The 21,019-nt window shown below is 31.8% G+C and overlaps 1 protein-coding gene across 1 annotated transcript in view; it reads left to right on the top strand.

The window, feature by feature from the left end:
* LOC132301289 (uncharacterized) overlaps window positions 1-20,813 on the top strand; it is a 28,418-nt gene extending 7,605 nt beyond the window's left edge. Inside the window, exons 2-5 of the mRNA XM_059798557.1 lie at window positions 18,268-19,598; window positions 19,785-20,239; window positions 20,321-20,734; window positions 20,781-20,813. Coding sequence (XP_059654540.1) covers window positions 18,268-19,598; window positions 19,785-20,239; window positions 20,321-20,734; window positions 20,781-20,813 — 2,233 coding nt within the window. The remainder of the gene's footprint in view (window positions 1-18,267; window positions 19,599-19,784; window positions 20,240-20,320; window positions 20,735-20,780) is intronic.
* Window positions 20,814-21,019: the final 206 nt, after the last annotated feature.

Raw genomic sequence — 21,019 nt, 5'->3', positions numbered from 1 at the left:
AACATTCGCTATACTAGTAGCAATTCAGATTACCTCGCGCAATCATCCATCTTCAAGATTTAGTACCCTTTTTATTGAATGCACATAAATCTTCTCCATTAGGATCCTCTTCGGCTCCTACTCCTCGCTTGTCTCCTTTTTAAGATCAACTGAAGTCGTGTTGGCCTCGATATGCGATGACCTATCACGTACACCTAAATCCTTCCTTGGCTTATACTTTTAAAGTAACGCTAAATGAACTTAAACCATCGATCCCTAACTTTGCCTTCTGGCAACGAAATCGATAACGTACTCCTTTACTCCATTGTGTCTTTATCGCTTTCGCCTTGAACCCATCCTTTTCCTAGTGCCAACCATTCTGTAACTACAGAATACAATTGACATCAATTCTGTAATACCCCTAATTTTAAAAAGGATATTCCTGGTATTTAATGGTATTTAATTTATTATTTAAGTGCATTTTATTTGATTATGTGTCATTATTTTTTTATTAGGTACTTAATTATTTCTTTTGTGGTGATTTAATTTATTTAAATGATATTTATTTTTTGTTCTTTGATTGGAATTACTTGTTAGTGTTTTAATTATTTAATTGGCATTAATGGTTTAAGTGTAATTGGTTTAATTATTCTATGTGTGTCTTATTTTATGTGTGTTTTATTTGGTTTAATTGGGTTTACTAATTATTATTTTGTTCAATTAGATTATTTGTTAAGTATTTAATGGTGAATAGGGTAATTAGGTAAATACATCTAACTAGGGTTTTAATTACAGTATAAATTAGGGTTTTATATTATAGCCGTCGTAGGTTTCTACGTTAATTGAATGGGCTGGTTAGGATTGTGAGTTGGACTTAAATGAACCTAGGGTTTAGGAAAACTCTATAAGTATAAGGTAGACATCTGTGTAGGGTTTTTTAAACAAAGTACACGTTTTGTGGAAGTGGAGAAGGAAAAACGCAGTTTTTCACATTCTGCCAAGGTTTGATCAAAGCTCCAACCCCGCTTCGTCCATGGTCCGATCGAGCTGAATTTTGGAGGAGAGGTTCACGACTCAGTGATGCACAATATGAACGGTGAAGATCAGAGTTTGACCTCGGGAACAGTGATTCGTACTCGTGAACAGTAACTGGGTCGCGCAGGTTTTTTCCATTCTGCCCAGATTTCATCAAACATCCGATCCCGCTTCGTCCGTGGTCCGATCGAGCTGAATTTTGGAGGAGAGGTTCATGACTCAGTGACACACAATCTAACGGTGGAGATCAGAGTTTGACATCGGGAACAGTGATTCGTACTCGTGAACAGTAACGGGGTCGCACAAGTTTTTTTTTCCATTCTGCCCAGATTTCATCAAACAGCCGATCCCGCTTCGTCCGTGGTCCGATCGAGCTGAAATTTGGAGGATAGGTTCATGACTCAGTGTCGCACAATCTGAACGGTGGAGATCAGATTTTGAGTTCAGGAATAGTGTTTCGTACCCGTGAACAGTAACTGGGTTTTGGAACTCGCCGGGATTTTTTAAGAAGACGACGTTGAAACTTTGAACAAAAGTTTTTGAGGCAAGATTCTATCCTTACTCTTTCCCTTAGGCTTCATACTCTTTACACTCTTAAATGATTCCAGGATTAATGAAGATTAAACCAAACTAAAATGATATCTGTTTTGCTATGAAACTGGTAGGTACAGTAGTGTTGTATGCTTGTTCAACCTAGACTAAGCATGTTTGTGGATGCATTGTGGTTCTGTGGTTCACGTTTTTCCTTACCACTGCTAGTATAAATTATTGAAAGGATGGGTCTAGATGATAGCTATCTTAACTTCTGTAATAGCAACTGTTGGAACTTAAATACTAGGAGGATTTGAGTTTAACACTAGATCGGTTTTGTGGAACACTATAATTTGAGCATGTCTACATACATACTGTGAATATTGTTTTGATGCTTACATTGTCACAGTTAGTATCAACTGTGGAGGTTAGGATTTTGTGATACGTACCCTACATATCTGTATGTCATTTGTAAGGTGTTAAATGGAAGTTTTAATTAATTCTGTCTTTATATCAGACTAAAGGGAACAACTTAAATTGGGCATGTAAATGTTGTTGTTGTGACCCTGTTTATCAATGCTTATTTTATCACTGCTAACATTGAATGTTGGATGTTGGAATTTAGTTGATATATACTTGATTTATTGGTATTATTGACTACTGGAGGATTGGAAAGTAGGCACCGGTATGGGACGGTGGCATACTAAGTATGAGTTTGGTTTTTAAAACAATACCATTACCCACCTACTTGGAATAAGGATGGGATTAACTAAAAGTTAAGTCCCGTGGATTTGTATTGTCATGGCAACTACTTGTTGAGCGGCAATACCAGGGGTTTTGGATGGATTTTATATATGTACTGTTATGGTGCATCGGTATGAGCTTGAGCCTCAGGACCGATGGCTAGGGAGCGTATATGCATCGGGATGTGTAACTGGCTACGATGGTTGGAGATGTACCCTGTTTAGGTATAGGTACATATGCCCACTTCGTGTCCGTTTTAGCATGTTACCTCTATTCAGGTTGAGACCGGCCTGTAGTCCAATGAGAGTCCTTTAGTGTGACTATATATATATTTACGGACTATTAGCTATTGTTGAATTGTTTAGGATGTACATGCGTATCGGGCCTCTGTTTGGATTGTAATAGTATAGAACTTGCGCGTGGGCCTGACCCACTTCTATTTTTCAGGTACACGACAGTTCCAGGCTTAGACGTGTTCGTGATGAACAGATGTCTCTATTCACTCTTCCGACGATGTAGGGCTCTCTCTATAGTTTTATTTCTGGACGTTTATTACATTTGTTCTATCTTTCGTTTGGATGTTTAATAGGGGTCCACTAGATATGGATTCCCAAGTTGTAAACTGATAGAGTTTTAGAGTTTGGGTTTGATGGATTTTAATAATTATAATATTTTGCAGATTCTATTTTTAGTTCCTTCCAGCTTTAATTTCATTTCTTAATTTATTTTGTATTCCGTGTTCATTATAAAATATTAATTGTTTGATATTCCCTCGGGTTTGGGCCTGGGCCTGATCAACCCGTGTCTCGGATCCGAGGGGTATCACAAATTCCTCCTAACGAACCGTAAATAGAGTACAATGAATCCTAATACGGGCTCTAAGTTTTAAGAGACGCAACGCGAAAGTTACATAATGAAAGACACTCTTAAGGACACTTAAACCTGGAGTGCTTTGATACCAACTGCGATACCCCCCGGATTTCCGAATGCGGGTTGGCAAGGCCCACGCCCAAATACCCGAGGATATCAAAACAAATTGATAATAAACGAACACAGAGTACAAAAGAATAAAGAAGAATAAATAAAATGCTGACAAGAAACTAAAATGATAATCTAATAATAAACCTCAGAATATATTTCCATTAATTAATAAACTCTTCTGATACAACTGATCCTCCAAAATACAACTCGGGAATCCATATTGTGTGGACCCCTAGAAAATTCAAACTAAACAAATGATAGCAATAACTGTCTAAATCAAGAAACTGAATCATAAAGGAACTTCTATGTAACATCGGAAAAATGAAGTAGACTGATCCTTGCTCAGCATGAACAACCTCTACTCTTGACGAACACCTGAAAAATAATGGTGGGTCAGGCCCACAAACAAGTTCTACTCTACTACAGTCCAAGCAGAGATCCGATACACATATACATCCTAGTCAATACAACAGTAACTAGTAGTCCGTATATATATATATATATACACACTAAAGGAACCTCACTAGACTATAGGGTTGTCTCAACCTGAATAGTAGGCAACATGCAAAACGCACATATAGTGGGCATGAATACCTAGACCTACCAGGGTACACAACTACACTATATCTAGCTACACATCCCTGGCGATATACGCACCCTAACCACTGATCCTGAGACTCAAGCTCATATCATGGCTCCATACTTATATATATAAAATCTAGTAACCATCCTATCTGGTATAAATTAATCCTCCATAAGTCATTCAACTTGTTCAGCTGACCTGACTTGAATATAAGTAGGACTTAACATTTTAGTTAATCCATTCTCTTATATAATAAATTAATCATCCATAAGTCATTCAACTTGTTCAGCTGACCTGACTTGAATATAAGTAGGACTTAACATTTTAGTTAATCCATTCCCTTATATAAAATAGGTAGGACTTAACTGATAAGTTAATTCGTCCCTAGAATGCCACCGTCCCATACCGGTGCATTAAACCACACAATCTAACAATTAATGTAACGATTAAGGAAATACATCAAATAATCCAGAAATAACTATGATAATATGATATCAAGTTATCACAAAATAGGAATGACTTATTATTTATTTAAGCTTCCTATATCATATGTCCTACATAAACTAAATCTTATACATATGATGATATTTTATTATACCGTCAAATAAGCATTCTCCATGTCCAATTCATCCTACACATATAATCTCAATTGCTAAAACATATTAAAAGATTAAATTCATTCATTTGTTTAAAACATTCAAATAGCAAACATCATTATGATTGAGTCTATTTAAATTTATTTAAACCCAAACCTAGTTTCTATTTAATGTTCAGGAATCCTAGACATGTTTTTACGTTCCATCGTTCCACAGATATGAAAAATACATAATTTAAACATGTAAAAATTCACATCGGAAATTAAATCAAAATCATGCATTTATCAATTCATAACACAAGAACAGATGTGAACCAAATTCATAAAATCTATATTCTAATCCAATTAAACATGCATAATTATTTAATTTTATGTGTTTAATAAATTCTGAAATTTCCTAGGCATGTACAGAAACACGAATCAAAGGGAAAGAGATAGAAGAAGAACTTGCCTTAAACTTTCGAATCAAAAGTTAAACTTCTTCTTCCTTGATCTTCTCTACAGGATTTTCTCCTCCTTCCTTCCTCTTTCTCCTTTTCTCTCTAACTCTTTCTCTATAGAATATATTACGTGATATAATTTCACTCCTTTTTCAACCTATAGTTGTGTATTTATAGGCTAAATAATAGCCCTATTCCTTTTCCCAATCCAAGTCAACTTAATAAAGAAAAATAAAAAATGAAAATATTAAAAAGGTAACTTAAAATATGTTACGTATATAATCTATGTATATCCTTATTAATTAAATAAAATATGTACATTAGATTATTTATTAATACTAAAGTTAACATAATATTAAAAGGTAACTTAAAACATGTTACGTATATAATCTATCTATATCCTCAATAAATAAATAAAATATATACATCAGATTATTTATTTACACTAAAGTTACCATAATATTAAAAAGTAACTTAAAACATGTTACGTATATAATCTATCTGTATCTTCATTAAATAAATAAAATATATACATCAGATTATTTATTAATACTAAAGTTACTATAATATTAATAAATTACTTTCCTTTTTATATATATGTATATACATATATATCTATATATATACATATACAACTATCCATGGGTAATTATCCATACCCATTCAACCTCCTATCCAAGTAGTCCATGGGACCCAATTAGTTAGCTCATTACCACTAACCATAACCATAAAATAAAATAAAATAAAATATTTAATCATTTAATTTATAATTAATTACAATTAATCAAATACATCATTTAAGCACCCAATCTAATTAAACAAATAATACAAATAACACCTAGACAAAATACAAATAACACATAGATAAGTAACCAATTAATCAAGTAACACTTAATTCAATTAAACACATAAACAATTAATCAAATAATCAATTAAACAATTAAAAAAATACAATAAAAATAAATAAATAAATACCGAGACTATCCTTTTAAAATTAGGGGTATTACATAATGTATGTTTTGATTATATATATATATATATATATATATATATATATATAATGTATGTTTTGATTGATGTGATTTTGATCAATTAGGTCATTTATTTGATTTACACACCTCAATTTTTTAATATGATTATATTGCTTGAAAGTTAATTACTGAAACATGAATTGCACATGTATAATAAGACAAACATGTGTTCATTATGGTGTATGACTAGATTGACAATTGGAATTCAAAAAGTTTGTTTTGCTTTTCGCACAAATCGTAGACTTTAATAATACATGTTGTTTTTGTACAGACTTATATGCGTAGTACTTGTTATCATAGGTCATTAATTGCATATGAAAAATTAATGGACAATGGTCATATAAGTTAAGTTTGTTGTGTGCATAATTAAATAATTTTATGAATTAATTTATTTTATTAGAAAATTTGAATTTCTAGAATAATATGTGAGTCTAGAAATTTAATTTGATCGTATTGGACATACAAATAAATGATTGTTTTGTACCCAAACATATATACATGATGGAGAATCAATTTTAGATTGATTCAATTATGATTTCCAAGTCCGAAAATAAAAATAATATGTTTTATTATATATATAAAGTAAAAGGATATTTTTATTTAATTTTCGGACTATTGTTTTATTATATATATAAAGTAAAAAGATATTTTTATTGAATTTTTGGACTATTAAGTTTCTGGGATTGAACTTTCTTATATTATGATCGATCAGCATAAGTATGTGTGTATAATGTTAAATGGGTAAATTAATGATGAATTAGTTACTAGCTAATTTAATATTCATATTATGTAAGGGTTAGTAGCTACCAATGTGGCCTAACCATAATGGTCGATGAAAATTAATTTTAGTAGTAAATATAACTTAATGATGAATTAATCTCTGTCTAATTTAATATTCATATTATATGAAGATTGGTAGCTAACAGAGTGGCCAATCATAATGATTGATGAATATCAATTTTTGTAGTAAATATAATTAATCATAAATTAGTTACTATCTAATTTAATATTCATATTATATAAAGGTTGGTAGTTACCAAAGTGGCCTAACCATAATGGTTGATGAATATTAATTTTAGTAGTAAATATAATTGCAATATTTCATGAATTATAATGCTTATTATTTTTTGTAATATTCTTGAATATTGAGTTTATTTAATTACGAGAAATAATTCTCCAAAGGGAATTGATTTTCAAGTGATTAAATGAAAATTAAGGGATTGCATGTATTTTTTAATTAGGTAGGTATAGGATATCAAAATGTAACTTATATGTTTAATTAAATAACATATCACCAATGAAGGTATACATATAAATACAAATAAGCACATTATTAATATTTTATAGTTGCCACCCAAATGGGTACTATAGTTATACATTGTATTTATATTTTTAAGTTATATAAACGTGTTGTTAATTCAAAGCATTATTGTTGTGAGTATTTTATCTTATTATATTTGTTTTATCATATCTCTTAATGCGCATGCTACATCTGTTCTGATTCTCAATAGGACTAACTTCTCATAATGGAATGAGTAAGTTGAGTTCAAAATTTAGATGTGTTAAATCTTGATTTAACATTTTAAATTGAGAAACTTACTGTTATTACTGATAAAGATCATAAGGGAGAAAAGTTCTCCATAAAGTTTGGGAGAGATCGAACAGATTAAGTTTTATAGCTATGTGAATAATTGTTTCCTATAGTGATAGTGCTAAGGAATATTTTGACTAGAAGAATGTGTTCGTATTGTAGATAAATATTTAAAACGAAAATTATTAATTTATATCACTACTATGCAATTTTGTTGGTACTCTTACCATGTATGAGTATGTTTTTTTTTTTTTTTTTTAGATGACTAATGTTGCTGCAAAATTAAGAACCTTAAGGATGATTGCGAATGAGAATTTTCTTATTCAATTTATTCTCAATTTCTTGTCTATTCAGTATGGGTCATTTAGAGAATTAAAATTATTAAGACAAGTGGAAAGTGATTTAATTGACCATTATGTTAATTTAGGAGGAGACAAGACTTAAGTAGTAAGGTAATCATTATGTTCATCCGATGACTCAAGAAGTTATAAATAAATTTTGGGAATAAGCCTAAAAAAAGGCATTAAGTGAGCAACACCCAAAATTAAAATATTTAGGTCAATCTACTAAAAGAAAGGAATGTAATAATGAAAAAGTGTCATTAATGTATTGAACACTTTTAGAAAGATTACATGAAATATAAAGAATGATTCGAAAAAGAATGGTAAGTTTTTGGTTTTTGTATATTTCGAATCACTTATTGATATTCCTTCTAATACATGATATGTTGATTTAAGTACTAATGTTGATGTTTCTAATAGATGCAAAAATTTCTTATGGCCTAAACCACAAATTCAAATAAGAATTTCTTACTTATGATAATTGGGAAAAAGTTTTGTTGAAACCATAGTGACATTATGTCTAATGTTAGACAGTTGATTTTATTTAAATTTATTTTAAACTCTTTATGTTTTTTCAATTTCCCATAATTTGATTTTATTTTAAAAACTTTATGTTAATGATTTTTCCTTTAAATTTGATAATGATGTTTATTTTAGAAATTTTAATTTGTGGGTTATGGTATTCTTTTGATGATTTCTGCAAATTCAAACCTGATAGTTTATTTATTAAAAACCTTTTGATCTTACATCATAATGTTAGAATTAAGCATGGCTCAATTAATAGAAAATTTATCTTTTTTGTGGCATAAAAGACTAGGTCAATATCTAGTGAAAGGTTAGGAAAATTAGTAAAGGATGTGATTCTTCTGAATCTAAACTTTACTGTTTTTGATATGTGTGTGGATTGTATTAAGGATAAACAAACCAAATATACAAAGAAATGAGCCACAATAAGTACATAACTTCTTTAAATTATTCATAAAGACATTTGTAAACCTTCTGATATTCCATCTTTTGGTGGAGAAAAGTATTTTATCGCCTTTATGGTTGATTTTTTCACCTTTATAGTTGATTTTTTCACGTTAATGATATATCTATTTGTTGCATGAAAAATCTCAAATAGTGAGTATTCTTGAAGTATACATAAATGAGGTTGAAAAATAATTAGATAGAAAAATGAAAATCATAAGGTCATATAGAGGTGGTTATTTATTATGGAAAGTATGATGAAACGGGTTAATATTCTAACCGTTTGTTAAACTCCTTGAAATATATGGCATTTGTGCTCAATACACTTTGCTATACATGCCACAGCAAAAACGTGTAACTGTAAGACGTAATCGTACTCTTATGGAATTGGTTAGGAGTATGTTAAGTAATTCTTTGTTACCCATAATGTTGTGGATATTAAGTAATCTAAAGGGTACAAGTTTTACTATCCTAAACATAGTACGATAATTATTGAAACCGGTAATGACAGATTCATTAAAAATGGTGAAATCAGTGGGAGTGATAAAAATAAGAATTTAATCATTCCAGAAGTCAGGGTACAAATCTTTTTACCCATAACTTCTAAGGAAATAATTGTTCCTACAGTTGTTGAACCGTATAACAACGAAGAACAATTGAATGATCAACAACTCTATAATGAAATTGTCACTAATGAATAGATTGTAGAAGAATCATAAGGAATAACATTAAGACGATCTTAAAGAGAAAGGAGATATGCTATTCTGGATGACTATGTGATATATCTGCAAGAATTTGATTTTGATATATAGTGAGTTATATACGGATCCGGTTACATATTCACAAGCCATTAATAGTAATGATTTTACTAAATGGGTTTGTACCATGAATGAAGAGATTATAAAGAAATATTCTCTCCAGTATTTAAGAAGGAATTTTTAAAAATATCATGGCATTAGTAACTTATTATGATTTAGAGTTACATTAAATGAATGTGAATACAAATTTTATGAATTGGAGTTTATAAGAGAAAGTCCATATAGAATAATTTGAAGGCTTCACATTAGAGGGTAAAGAATTCATGGTCTGTAAACTTAAGATGCCAATATATGAATTTAAACAAACTTTCTAACAATGATATATTAAATTTAATGATACCATTATTTCTTTTGGTTTTAAAGAAAACATTGTTAATCAGTGTATATACTAGAAAGTTAGTGGGAGTAAGTATATATGTCTGATTCTATATATTGATGATATTTTATTTGCTAGTAGTGATCTTAGTTTATTATATGAAACTAAAAGTTATCTCTAAGAACTTTGAAATGAAAGATATGGATGAGACATCCTACATGATAGGAATAGAAATATTTCATGATAGATCACGTGAATTTTTAGCATTGTCTCAGAAAACATATATTGAAAGAGTTTTAGAAAGATTTGGTATGAAATATTATTCAACCAGTATTGTTCCATACATAAAAGGGGATAAATTCAGCCTAATGCAATCCCAAAGAATGAGTTTGCTAGAAGGTAAAGAAACGAAAAATATTCCTTATGCATATATTGTAGAGTTTGATGTATATACAAGTTGGTAGGGGAAAAAATATTATATGCTCACACTTAGAAATATATTTTTTAATTGGTTATTTGTTTTTTTTGGCTGTGAGAACAATATTATGATATAAAGTAATTTTTTTATTACTTTCTATTATGAGTTTTTAATTAGTAGCATGCTTTGAGGTTACAATTTATTATTGCTGAATTTATTTCAGGATTTGGAGTTATGGGTACCATTTTCAGATTGCTGAAAATTTTTGCTGCAATTGTTGATCTTCTTGTATGAAAATGATAGATATTCTAAAGTTGAAATACTTTATCATTAAAGAAGATGTTTAGAAATAACGAATGTCTATTGAATATATAAGTATACAACTTATGATTGCAATTCATTAACGAATGGACTACCACCCAAGACATTTATGTAACATGTTAAAAGAATGGGTCTTGAACATGATGATTATTTTTTAATTGTGGATGGCTTAACAATGCTTATATATATTTGACATTTTGCGCTTATTAAATGTGTTTATGATATTTCCTATTAATTAATGTACATGTACGTATTGCTTTAATAAGTGGTAATAGGAATAGTCTTGGAAAAGACATTATTGTTAGATCATTATTGATACTTCTCATTTATAGACTGTGTTGAATATGTTACTAGTGTTGTGGTACATGGAAGGGACTGCGTCATTTAGGGACATACAACCACCATGACTCACATTGGTAGTTTGTTTACCATGGTATTTATGATGACCAACTTAATACCTTAATCTGATTTATGGTGCACACTAATGATTATTTTACTAAACCACTACAGAAATTATCATATGTGCCAAGTAGGAGAATGTAAGATTATTTATTTAATTGTGGTATACATAATTTGGACATGTGACATATTACTTGGTGGCTAAATAAATAGATATCAATTAATATTATTTATTTTTGGTTAATTTATAATTACCTTTTTGGTAATTATTTATTGGAGAAGTGTTTTCTTTTCTTATTCTTTTCTTTGATGGAAAGTAGAATTATGTTACTAAAAGGAAAACTGGTCCTCTCATGCCTTTATAAAAGTGCATATACTCCATCAATTATGTACGATTAATGATACAATACGTAAAAGTTTTATGTGTGCAAAAAGTTAAGAGAGAGAAACCAGTTTCCACATTTGCCTGTTGATCAGAGTTGCAAATTAGTTCGTGGTTAAAGAATCTAGACGTTGGATTTAATCTCAATAAGGTTTGATATCATGAATCGAGGTATTTATATCTAACAATTTATTTATGCATTATAGATATATGAATATCATGAAGTTTTAAAATATTGAATTCATATAAATTTGTGATTAATGGCTTAACATGAATTATTAAAGTTTACATGAAGTATAGAAGGGCACAAAACCGTGCGTCTCTGCTTGGCAATTTGGGCACCTCTTCGTGTATTATCATTTCCCCATTTATATCTCATCAGCACCAAATATCTCAACCACGATTCTTTTTTCCAACCCAAAAAAAAAAAAAAAAAAAAAAAAAAAAAAAAAAAAAAAAAAAAACATTAATCATATAGTGGTTTTATCCCACCCTGTTCTAGAAAATATATCTTTATCATGGTCGCGTGAGTGATTGAATTATATTAATTTCCTTTGAATCATAATGCACTCTATTGTCTGAGGAGTTTTCTTTTGCCATGTTTTTTGTTTGGAGCTGTTTCTTTGTATGTTGATTGTAAATATAGTTTGGTTAAAAATAATAATAATAAGGGGAAAAATAAATAAATAATTCTCACATCATAGAAATAAATAAGTCTATTAAATTCTGATATTATAATTGTTCATAATTCATTAAGTCTTAGAAGATGAAAAGAATCCAACTTTATATGTGAGGCTTAGCACTTGAGGTTGCAATAAGGTTATAAATTAACAATACTTTATGTTTTTGCTTTTCTTGTCCATAAAATGGGTGATTTTTTTGGTTGATAGTTAGTGTTCGAAAGTGGCTAAATTGTAATTTTTTTTTTTTTGGTCACGATATGGTGTAATTATTTTATTTTATTTATTTTTGTGGTAGCGGTTCACAGGAAAGACTTGTTGAACCCAGGTGACTTTAAAACTATTGGGTTTTATATATTCAGAGCTTTATCAATTAAGCATTATGAGAGAAAAGGTGTATGAGAAAAGAAAAAAAAAAAATTTGGAGTGAGTTTAAAACTAATAAATTGGAATGGCATGACATCATCCTCATCCATTGCAGCTAAATTGAGTTTTCTTTCTTTTTTTTTAGTCATTATTAGTTATGATTTGTGTAAGATACCACTTGCAATGATCAGTTCATGACAGAACCACCAATTTACATGATTATTTTATTTTATTTTTTTTCATCCCTCGTATCCTGCATAAAAAAACTGACTCGATCTAATACATATTATTACTATTCAAATTCAAGTAACAATTTTTTATTTATTTATTAATGCCATGAAAATTTTAAGATATTTGAGTAAACTCAAAAAAAATAGAAGCAATCGCCCATTTATATATTCTCCTACTTTTCCACAATCAAATAGTGGAGGAGGGAAGAACCGTAAATTTGAACAATCAATAAGTTACTATCAATAGATTTAGTAAATAGAGTATTGTCATTCCAGAGTTAATGTAGTAAGATTTATACAATAAATCTAGCTAGGGTTTTTAAAAATAAAGTAAAAAAGATAAATTAATTAAATATTGTGGGATTAAATTATTTTAATCAATTGTGTAAATTTAAATTAATTTAATCAGAACATGGAGATGTACAATTTAGTTTAGACGAGTGAAGTCTCGTAAGGATTTTCAGAGATGATACCCACAATCAAGCAACACAATTCAATCATTTGGCAATCAACATATTCTCATATTATCATAATAAATAAGGGGAAAATTACACAAAAGTGCAAGGAGCTGTGGGCACCCACAATTCTAGGCAGAAAGATTCAAAATTTGCAGGGGCCTGCAATGCACTGTAGGCCCCTGAAGCCAACCTCTGTGGTCTTGCAGCTTGCCGATAGATCGGTTAAGCACCCACGAGGCATTCTTGAGGATGTCATTATTAAAGTGGACAAATTCTATTTCCCGGTAGACTTTGTATATTTATCCATGGTTTGGAATTATAGAGGTATTATTTAATATATGTGATGTCATGTATTATTGTTTATCACTTTATATTAAAGGCTAAAATTTGATTATTGCTTGATGTGTGGAGGACCATTTTTGTTTATATGATGTTGAAATGTTGAGAATAGTTTAGAAATCCTAAAGGAGCCGGCTCCCTCCAAGGGAGAACCGACTCTCTCCCTCTCTGCTTCGTCTTGTGTAATCTAAACTCTTGTATTTCTATTTTTTGGATCTCTTTTTTTGTGAATAAGAACCCCCTTCCATTAAATCGTTAAATAATTACCAGTGTTCCAATCTGTGAGTAATTAAAGAAATTTAAAGAGTAATATACATATATATATATATATATATACACACACACACATAAAGTTTAAAAGAATTTTGAAAATTAATAATTTTAGGGAGCATAATATACAGCATAATATACAAATATATATATAAACCATTTATATTGCGAGGCCACACTAATTATGGTGGTCGTTTTATCTCATAGTGTGATAGAAATTAATAATTTTAGGGAGCATAATATACAGCATAATATACAAATATATATATAAACCATTTATATTGCGAGGCTACACTAATTATGGTGGTCGTTTTATCTCATAGTGTGATAGAAAATCTCCCCTACCAAAACATGCAGGCCTCTAATAGCTATTTCACTCAGAATTTCAGTACTAAAATGTTGTTGCCAATTGACGAACATGTTTAATATATATATATATATATATATATATATATATATATATATATATATTGTTATCTCATGTTATGGACAAAGTAAGTCCTTTGAAACCCCTTAAACTCATTTTATCGATAAAGTAAATTCTTTTATAATTTGGTGACAACATGATACTAGTATAATAATAAGCTCATCTTCTGCACTTTACATCTACCCAAAGTAGTCGGTTTGGTTGCAAAAATAGTTTTGGACGGAATCCCACAAAATTTTTAAGAATAATTTAGCAATAAATTCACCCAAAACTTACCCAAAAAAAATAGGGGCCTACACAAGGCCACGTGGCGAAAGAGGATGATGGGTCTCAAGATGGGCGATTGTGGTGTATCTCATCACTTGGGGAATAAATTGTTAAAGACTTGATGTATTTTGAGCAAAAACGTGAGTAACGAGGAGTGCAAAACAGACGATGTCTACTAGTGCGAGACAAGTCATGACAAATTATTATGATTGGTTTGTCAAAGCCACGGTGTGTATAAAAATATCTAAAGTATTTATCAACTTAATTTAACAATATAGTGATAAGGTGACTATTTAAGTAACCATCAATAGGTCTCATTTTCGAGAAAGAATTATAGAATTTTCACTATATAACACGCTTAATTTATTTATTTTAATCGAAACTCAACCTATCCTATAAATTTAGTTGTAAAATTTATGTTAGCTAATATTTTCAACACTAAGATTCAAATTTGGTACAAATTTTTTCCACTTACATCAAATTAATAATACCTTTCTCCATAATAGTTTTCAACAAAATTATTTTATGATTAATATCCATAATCTAGGTTTTTAATTATGTCCTTTAATTTTTAATTTCATTAATCTCATGTTTTGGGGGAAAAAAAAAAAGGAAAAGCAAATGGTATACTAATAGAAGAAAATGTTGCAACTGGTTTGATGAGACCAAAACCCAGGTAAAAAGGCCAGAATAAAACATGGCAAAGCCTAATACAAAAATGAAATTTTTTGTGACAAACCCCAGACCCAGTCAAACACATCAAAACAAACTTTCGAATATAGAACAAAGACGAAATGGAGTATATAATATGTAATTCAGAATTTGAGAGAGGAATCATCATTCGTGATAGAGTCAATGTAGGCCAGGTAATTCCCCCACCTAACCACACTCTTTATAATATATGGTGTGTGTAAATATATAAATATATAAATATATATATATATATATATATATATGAAATTTTTTATATGTAGCACGCTAAATTTTTTAGTTTCTAAAATTATCACTGAACTTCTTTATTTTCTCTTTTACTATTCAAATTCCTTAAAGAAAAAAAAGTCAAATATTTTTTCCTCAATCGAAGTCTAACTTTTTTCTTCAAAATTCTCTCATTTTTTTTTTCCATATATATATATGTATATATTTTTATATCTCTTAAATTATTCTTTTATAAGTGCATATTTGAATAATTTCCTTCTTTCATACTTTATATTTATCAAACTTTTTAATGTGAAATCCTTTATATATAAGGTATGTTTGGGCCTTTTAAACTTGTATGTAACTTTTTTTTTTTTTAGTCCATGCCCTAATCTTTGGTCTGATTCAAAATTCTCTTGATTCATCCCCTCACGAGGAATTGAGGCTCTTCACCCATTCAAGTATAAAAGGACCCATTCGAATATAAAAGGATTAGTTAGAAGACAATTTTTTTCCCTTTCGAGAAAGTAAATTGACCTAAGGTTAGAAATTAGGGATTGATCCGAATTTTTATTTTTCTCACCAGGGTTTTTTTTTTTTTTTTTTTTTCCGTTTACCACAATTAAGAATAGATAATCTATATCAAAGAACTTGGAATAATGGTATAAATTGCAGTTAGTCCATATCTTTTTAATTATAATTTTGAGACCATTCCATATTGAAATTCTGGAATGGCCTCAAAATTTAGGACATGGACTTAAAAAAAGAAAAGAAAAATGGAAGAAGATACAAAAAGTTTAAAGGCCTAAACTAGGGGTGGCAATTCATGTTCGCAGGTCGTAATCGTGACGTGTCAACTTAAGGATATCATACTAAACAACTCAACCTGAACACGACCCGTTTAATAATCGTGTTAGAACTCTCAACACTAACTCTGTTTATTAAATAGGTTACACGTGTAACCATTTTAATGACCTATTTATAAAAAATATATATATATTATTTAAATTATCAATAATACTCAATAAAATAATAAATACTAAAAAATATATAAATTTTAATCAACCAAATTACTAAATAATTTTAGTTTAAAAAGATTAAATTATGAGACACAAATTTATATAGTAATTTTAGAACTTAAATAGAAATTTATTTAAGATATATATAGTTAAACGTGGTTGAACCCCTTAACCGACACACGACTTTTAATTAAGCGGGTAAATTGTGTTGACCCGTTTATAACCCGAACATGTTTAAGGTCAACCCAAACCTATTTAACTTGTGTCGTGTTCTAGTTGTGTCAACTTTTACTATCCCTAGCCCAAACACACCTTATGTAAAAAAGGGTCTTGTATTTGAAAGTTTGACAAATATAAAATAAAAGAAGAAAATTATTTAAATCTGCACTTATAAAAGAGTATTTTAAGAAATACTAAAAGAAAAGAAAAATGAATTTTGAAATGATAAAGTTTAGAGTTCTTGAAAGAGTCCTGCTATTTGGAAACTACTTCACCAAGTCTATGTGCCTACCCATGTGTCAAATATAATGAGACTTATGTTATAATATAAGGTAATTAACTATTTGAAAAGTTGAAATCTTTTTTTTTCTTTCTAAATTTATCTTAATTTAGTATCTTTGTAGATGATTATATGGATATTTGTTTTATATTTCAAATTGCATATCTGTAAGGACCATTGAGATACTTCTGATTGTGTTTTTGATTACTTTGATAAGCATTTGTTAATTGCTACAATGATCAAAGCTAATTACCTATCTAATCTCAAAAACAAAGATAAGAAGAGAAATGTAAAAAAAAAAAATTGTAAAAGCATGAAAAAATTATAAAACATTGCAGTTCTTGATCTAGATTTTGTACAAATCAAATTATTAAATTTGAGTATCATGATACTTAGTGTGAAAATTAAAAGAAAAAAAGATGATATGGTTATCGAGAAAAAAAAAGAAAAAAAAAAAAGAAAAAGGAAATGGCTATAGAAAAGCGAAAAAATAAGAAAAAGGAAATAGAGTATTTTATGAAAACAAACAAGAATAGTAATGATGTTTATTTAAGTAAATTTTTTTGAATAACCACGTTATTTAAATTTCATATTTCAAAGCAATAATAACATAACATAGTTGTCAATCTTAAAAAATAAATGTAACACAGACCCAGAAACTTAAGGGAGTGGGGCAATATTAAATTTTTTAAATAATTTTAAGAGGGGTAAGGAACTAAGGATAATATTTCTCTAGTATATATATCAGACTGACAATAATAATGGGGCCGAATAGTGAACAAAAAAATTGAAGGGCGGCAATTGTCGCCCGAGTCCCTGCATCCTTGTAACCAGGGAGTATATCATAATAATCCTCGCCACCGCCACCGTTGCCAATAACATAATCCTTGCCATCACCATCACTTGGTTGGTCGCCATTGTGATGACCTTGTGGGTGGGTGTGCCATGGGCGGGTGCAAAAGACACTGTCAGGCTACCACACTGGCGAGCTACGGGTGCACAAGTCCCACATCGCCTGGGTAGAGGAAAGGTGAAGTGTTTATATGTAAGTGCATCATCTCCAATTGGTATGAGGCCTTTTGGGGTAAAGCCCAAGAGCAAAACCGTGCGGGCTCAGGCCCAAAGCGGACAATATCATACCATGTGGTGGAGTGGGTCGTTACAAATGGTATCAGAGCCAGGTTAAGAATTACCTGGCTAAGAAAAGTGATAGTAAGAATAGGAGCATATACTTATACGAATTATTGCTCTCTTACCATGCTCCAGTTTAGGTATAAATTACTTGTGAGACTTATCATTGACATTCTTTACTGAAAATAGGATGTCAGGAGCTGGAAAAGGCAGAGGACGACCTGCTAGAGGCAGAGGTCAGGGAGGTGTCGGTCGTGGTGGTGTTAACCATGACGATGTTCAGTTAGAGGATGCACCTCATGTGCCAAATCCTATGATTGGATTTATCAGAGATATCCGCAAATTGGGGGCTGTTGAATTTGCTAGAGCTACCGATCCACTTGATGCTGAGAAGTGGATTGAAGATATGGAAAAGTATTTTGAGATGATGGACTGCACTGAGGTGCAGAAAAGGAAGATTGGTGCATTTCTTTTATCTGGTGAGGCGCGCCAGTGGTGGCAGTCAGAGACCAGGATGGTTGTGGACATTACAACTATGACCTGGGATGATTTTAAAACTCGGTTCAATGACAAATACTTTCCAAAATCAGTGAAGGAGAAGAAGGCAGCAGAGTTCATGCAGCTGGAACAGAATAATGAGATGTCAGTTAGTGAGTATGAGAGGAAGTTTACAGAGCTATCCCGATTCGCTCCTCACATTGTTGCGAATGAGTTACATAAGGTTAGAAAGTTTGAGCGAGGATTGGTCTCTTATGTGAAGAAGTTTGTGGTGGGTCATCGTTTTGACACTTATGCTAGAGTGGTGGAATGTGCTATGGCAGTAGAGGAGAATAATAACATTGCCTTTCAGAAACAGAAGGAGCGTAGGGCAGAACAGAAAGGTAAGGGGGCTAGCAGCACTCAACAGAATCAGAGTAGCTCTCAACAGAATCAGAGGGGTCAGCAGCAGCAGACTCAGAGAAACTGGCAGGGTCAATCTTGGCAGAGAGGTAGACAAGATTGGCGAGCAGGAAAACGGCAGAGAGTTGGTGAAGGTGAGCAATCCACAGCTTTAGTACCAGCCACACCTCATGATGCACAGCCATATCAGTTCAGCGGGCATTGCTACAATTGTCGTGAGCAAGGACATTTGGCTCGTAATTGTCCCAAGCCTCACAAGAATAACCAGCAGAAAGGTCAGGCACCACAGCAACAAGGAGGTGCAAGGGTTTATGCAGTTGTTCCAGATGGGAGACAGGATCGTACACCACCAACAGTGGAAGGTACACTTACTATTTATGGCAGTATAGCTAGAGTACTATTTGATTCAGGTTCTTCATATTCTTTAATTGCACTATCATTTGTGAATACACTGGGATTAGAACCTGGACATATAAGTAATGCCTTATCTATTACAACTCCACTCGGGAGCGCGACGACACTTGATAGAATATGTCGTGCTTGCCCTGTTACAGTTGGGGAGTTGGAGTATCCTATTGATTTAATAGTATTACGTATGAGAGAATTTGATGCTATACTGGGTATGGATTGGTTGGCTAGATATCATGCTTAGTTGGACTGCCATGAGAGGATTATTGTATTCTCAGTTCCGGGATAGTTTCCTTCTCGATATAAGTGTGGGGAGTTTGAGGGCACCATGACTATGGGATTTCTGGCCCACATCGAGGTGGTTGAGCAATGCGTGACTATAGAGTAGTTGCCTACAGTGTCAGAGTATGCAGATGTGTTTCGGGATATTCCGAGTTTGCCTCCTAAGAGGGCAGTGGATTTCTGCATCGACCTCACTCCTGGTATTTCACATATCTTTAGGGCACCCTACAGAATGGCGCCAGTTGAATTGAGTGAGTTGAAAAAGCAGACTCAAGAGTTGCAAGATCAGGGGTTTATTCGACCTAGCACATCACCTTGGGGAGCACCTGTTTTATTTGTCAAGAAGAAAGATGGGTCACTCCGCTTATGTGTTGACTACCGTGCGCTAAATAAGGTCACTATTAAGAATAAGTACCCATTGCCACGCATTAATGACTTGTTTGATCAATTTAGAGGGGCGCAGTTGTTTTTTAAGATTGACTTGAGGATTGGATACCATCAACTGAGGATTAAGGAGGAGGATATTCCTAAGACTGCCTTCAGGACTCGTTATGGCCTCTATGAGTTTTTAGTCATGCCTTTTGGGTTGACTAACGCTCAGGCAGCTTTTATGGATTTGATGAACCGAGTGTTTCGACCTTACTTGGATCAGTTTGTTGTAGTATTTGTTGATGACATCCTGATATATTCCAAGACGAAGGAGGAGCATGAGAGACACTTGAGCATTACACTTCAGACTTTGCGTGAGCATCAGCTCTATGCTAAGTTTGAGAAGTGTGACTTTTGGCATGAGCAGATTCAGTTTTTGGGGCATGTGATCTCTAAGGATAGAGTTTCAGTAGATTCTGCCAAGGTGGAGGCTGTGATGAGTTGGAAACGGCCTACTACTGTCACTAAGATTCGTAGCTTCTTAGGACTGGCAGGATACTACAGGCGCTTTATTGAGGGTTTCTCCAAGATTGCTGCACCTTTGACCCGGTTGACTCGGAAGGATGTGAAGTTTGGTTGGGACCACCGCTATGAGCAGGCGTTTGAGGAGCTGAAGACGAGATTGACATCAGCACCAGTTCTTACCATTCCTGCTAGTGGTGAGAGATTTGTGATCTACACAGATGCATCACATCAGGGTCTTGACTATGTATTGATGCAAGATGATAAGGTGGTAGCGTATGCCTCTAGGCAGCTTAAGCCACATGAGCAAAATTACCCTACACATGACCTGGAATTGGCAGCAGTGGTTCTTGCATTAAAGGTGTGGAGGCATTACTTGTATGACGAGGAATTTGAGTTATTCTCTGATCACAAGAGCCTCAAATACCTCTACACTCAGAAGGAGTTGAATATGAGGCAA

Source organism: Cornus florida, unplaced genomic scaffold (genome assembly GCF_030987335.1).
Source record: "Cornus florida cultivar Cherokee Brave unplaced genomic scaffold, ASM3098733v1 CherokeeBrave_3.0.0_Hap2_Chr03, whole genome shotgun sequence".
Taxonomy (NCBI): Eukaryota; Viridiplantae; Streptophyta; class Magnoliopsida; order Cornales; family Cornaceae; genus Cornus; species Cornus florida.
This window is presented reverse-complemented; position numbering and strand designations above follow the sequence as displayed.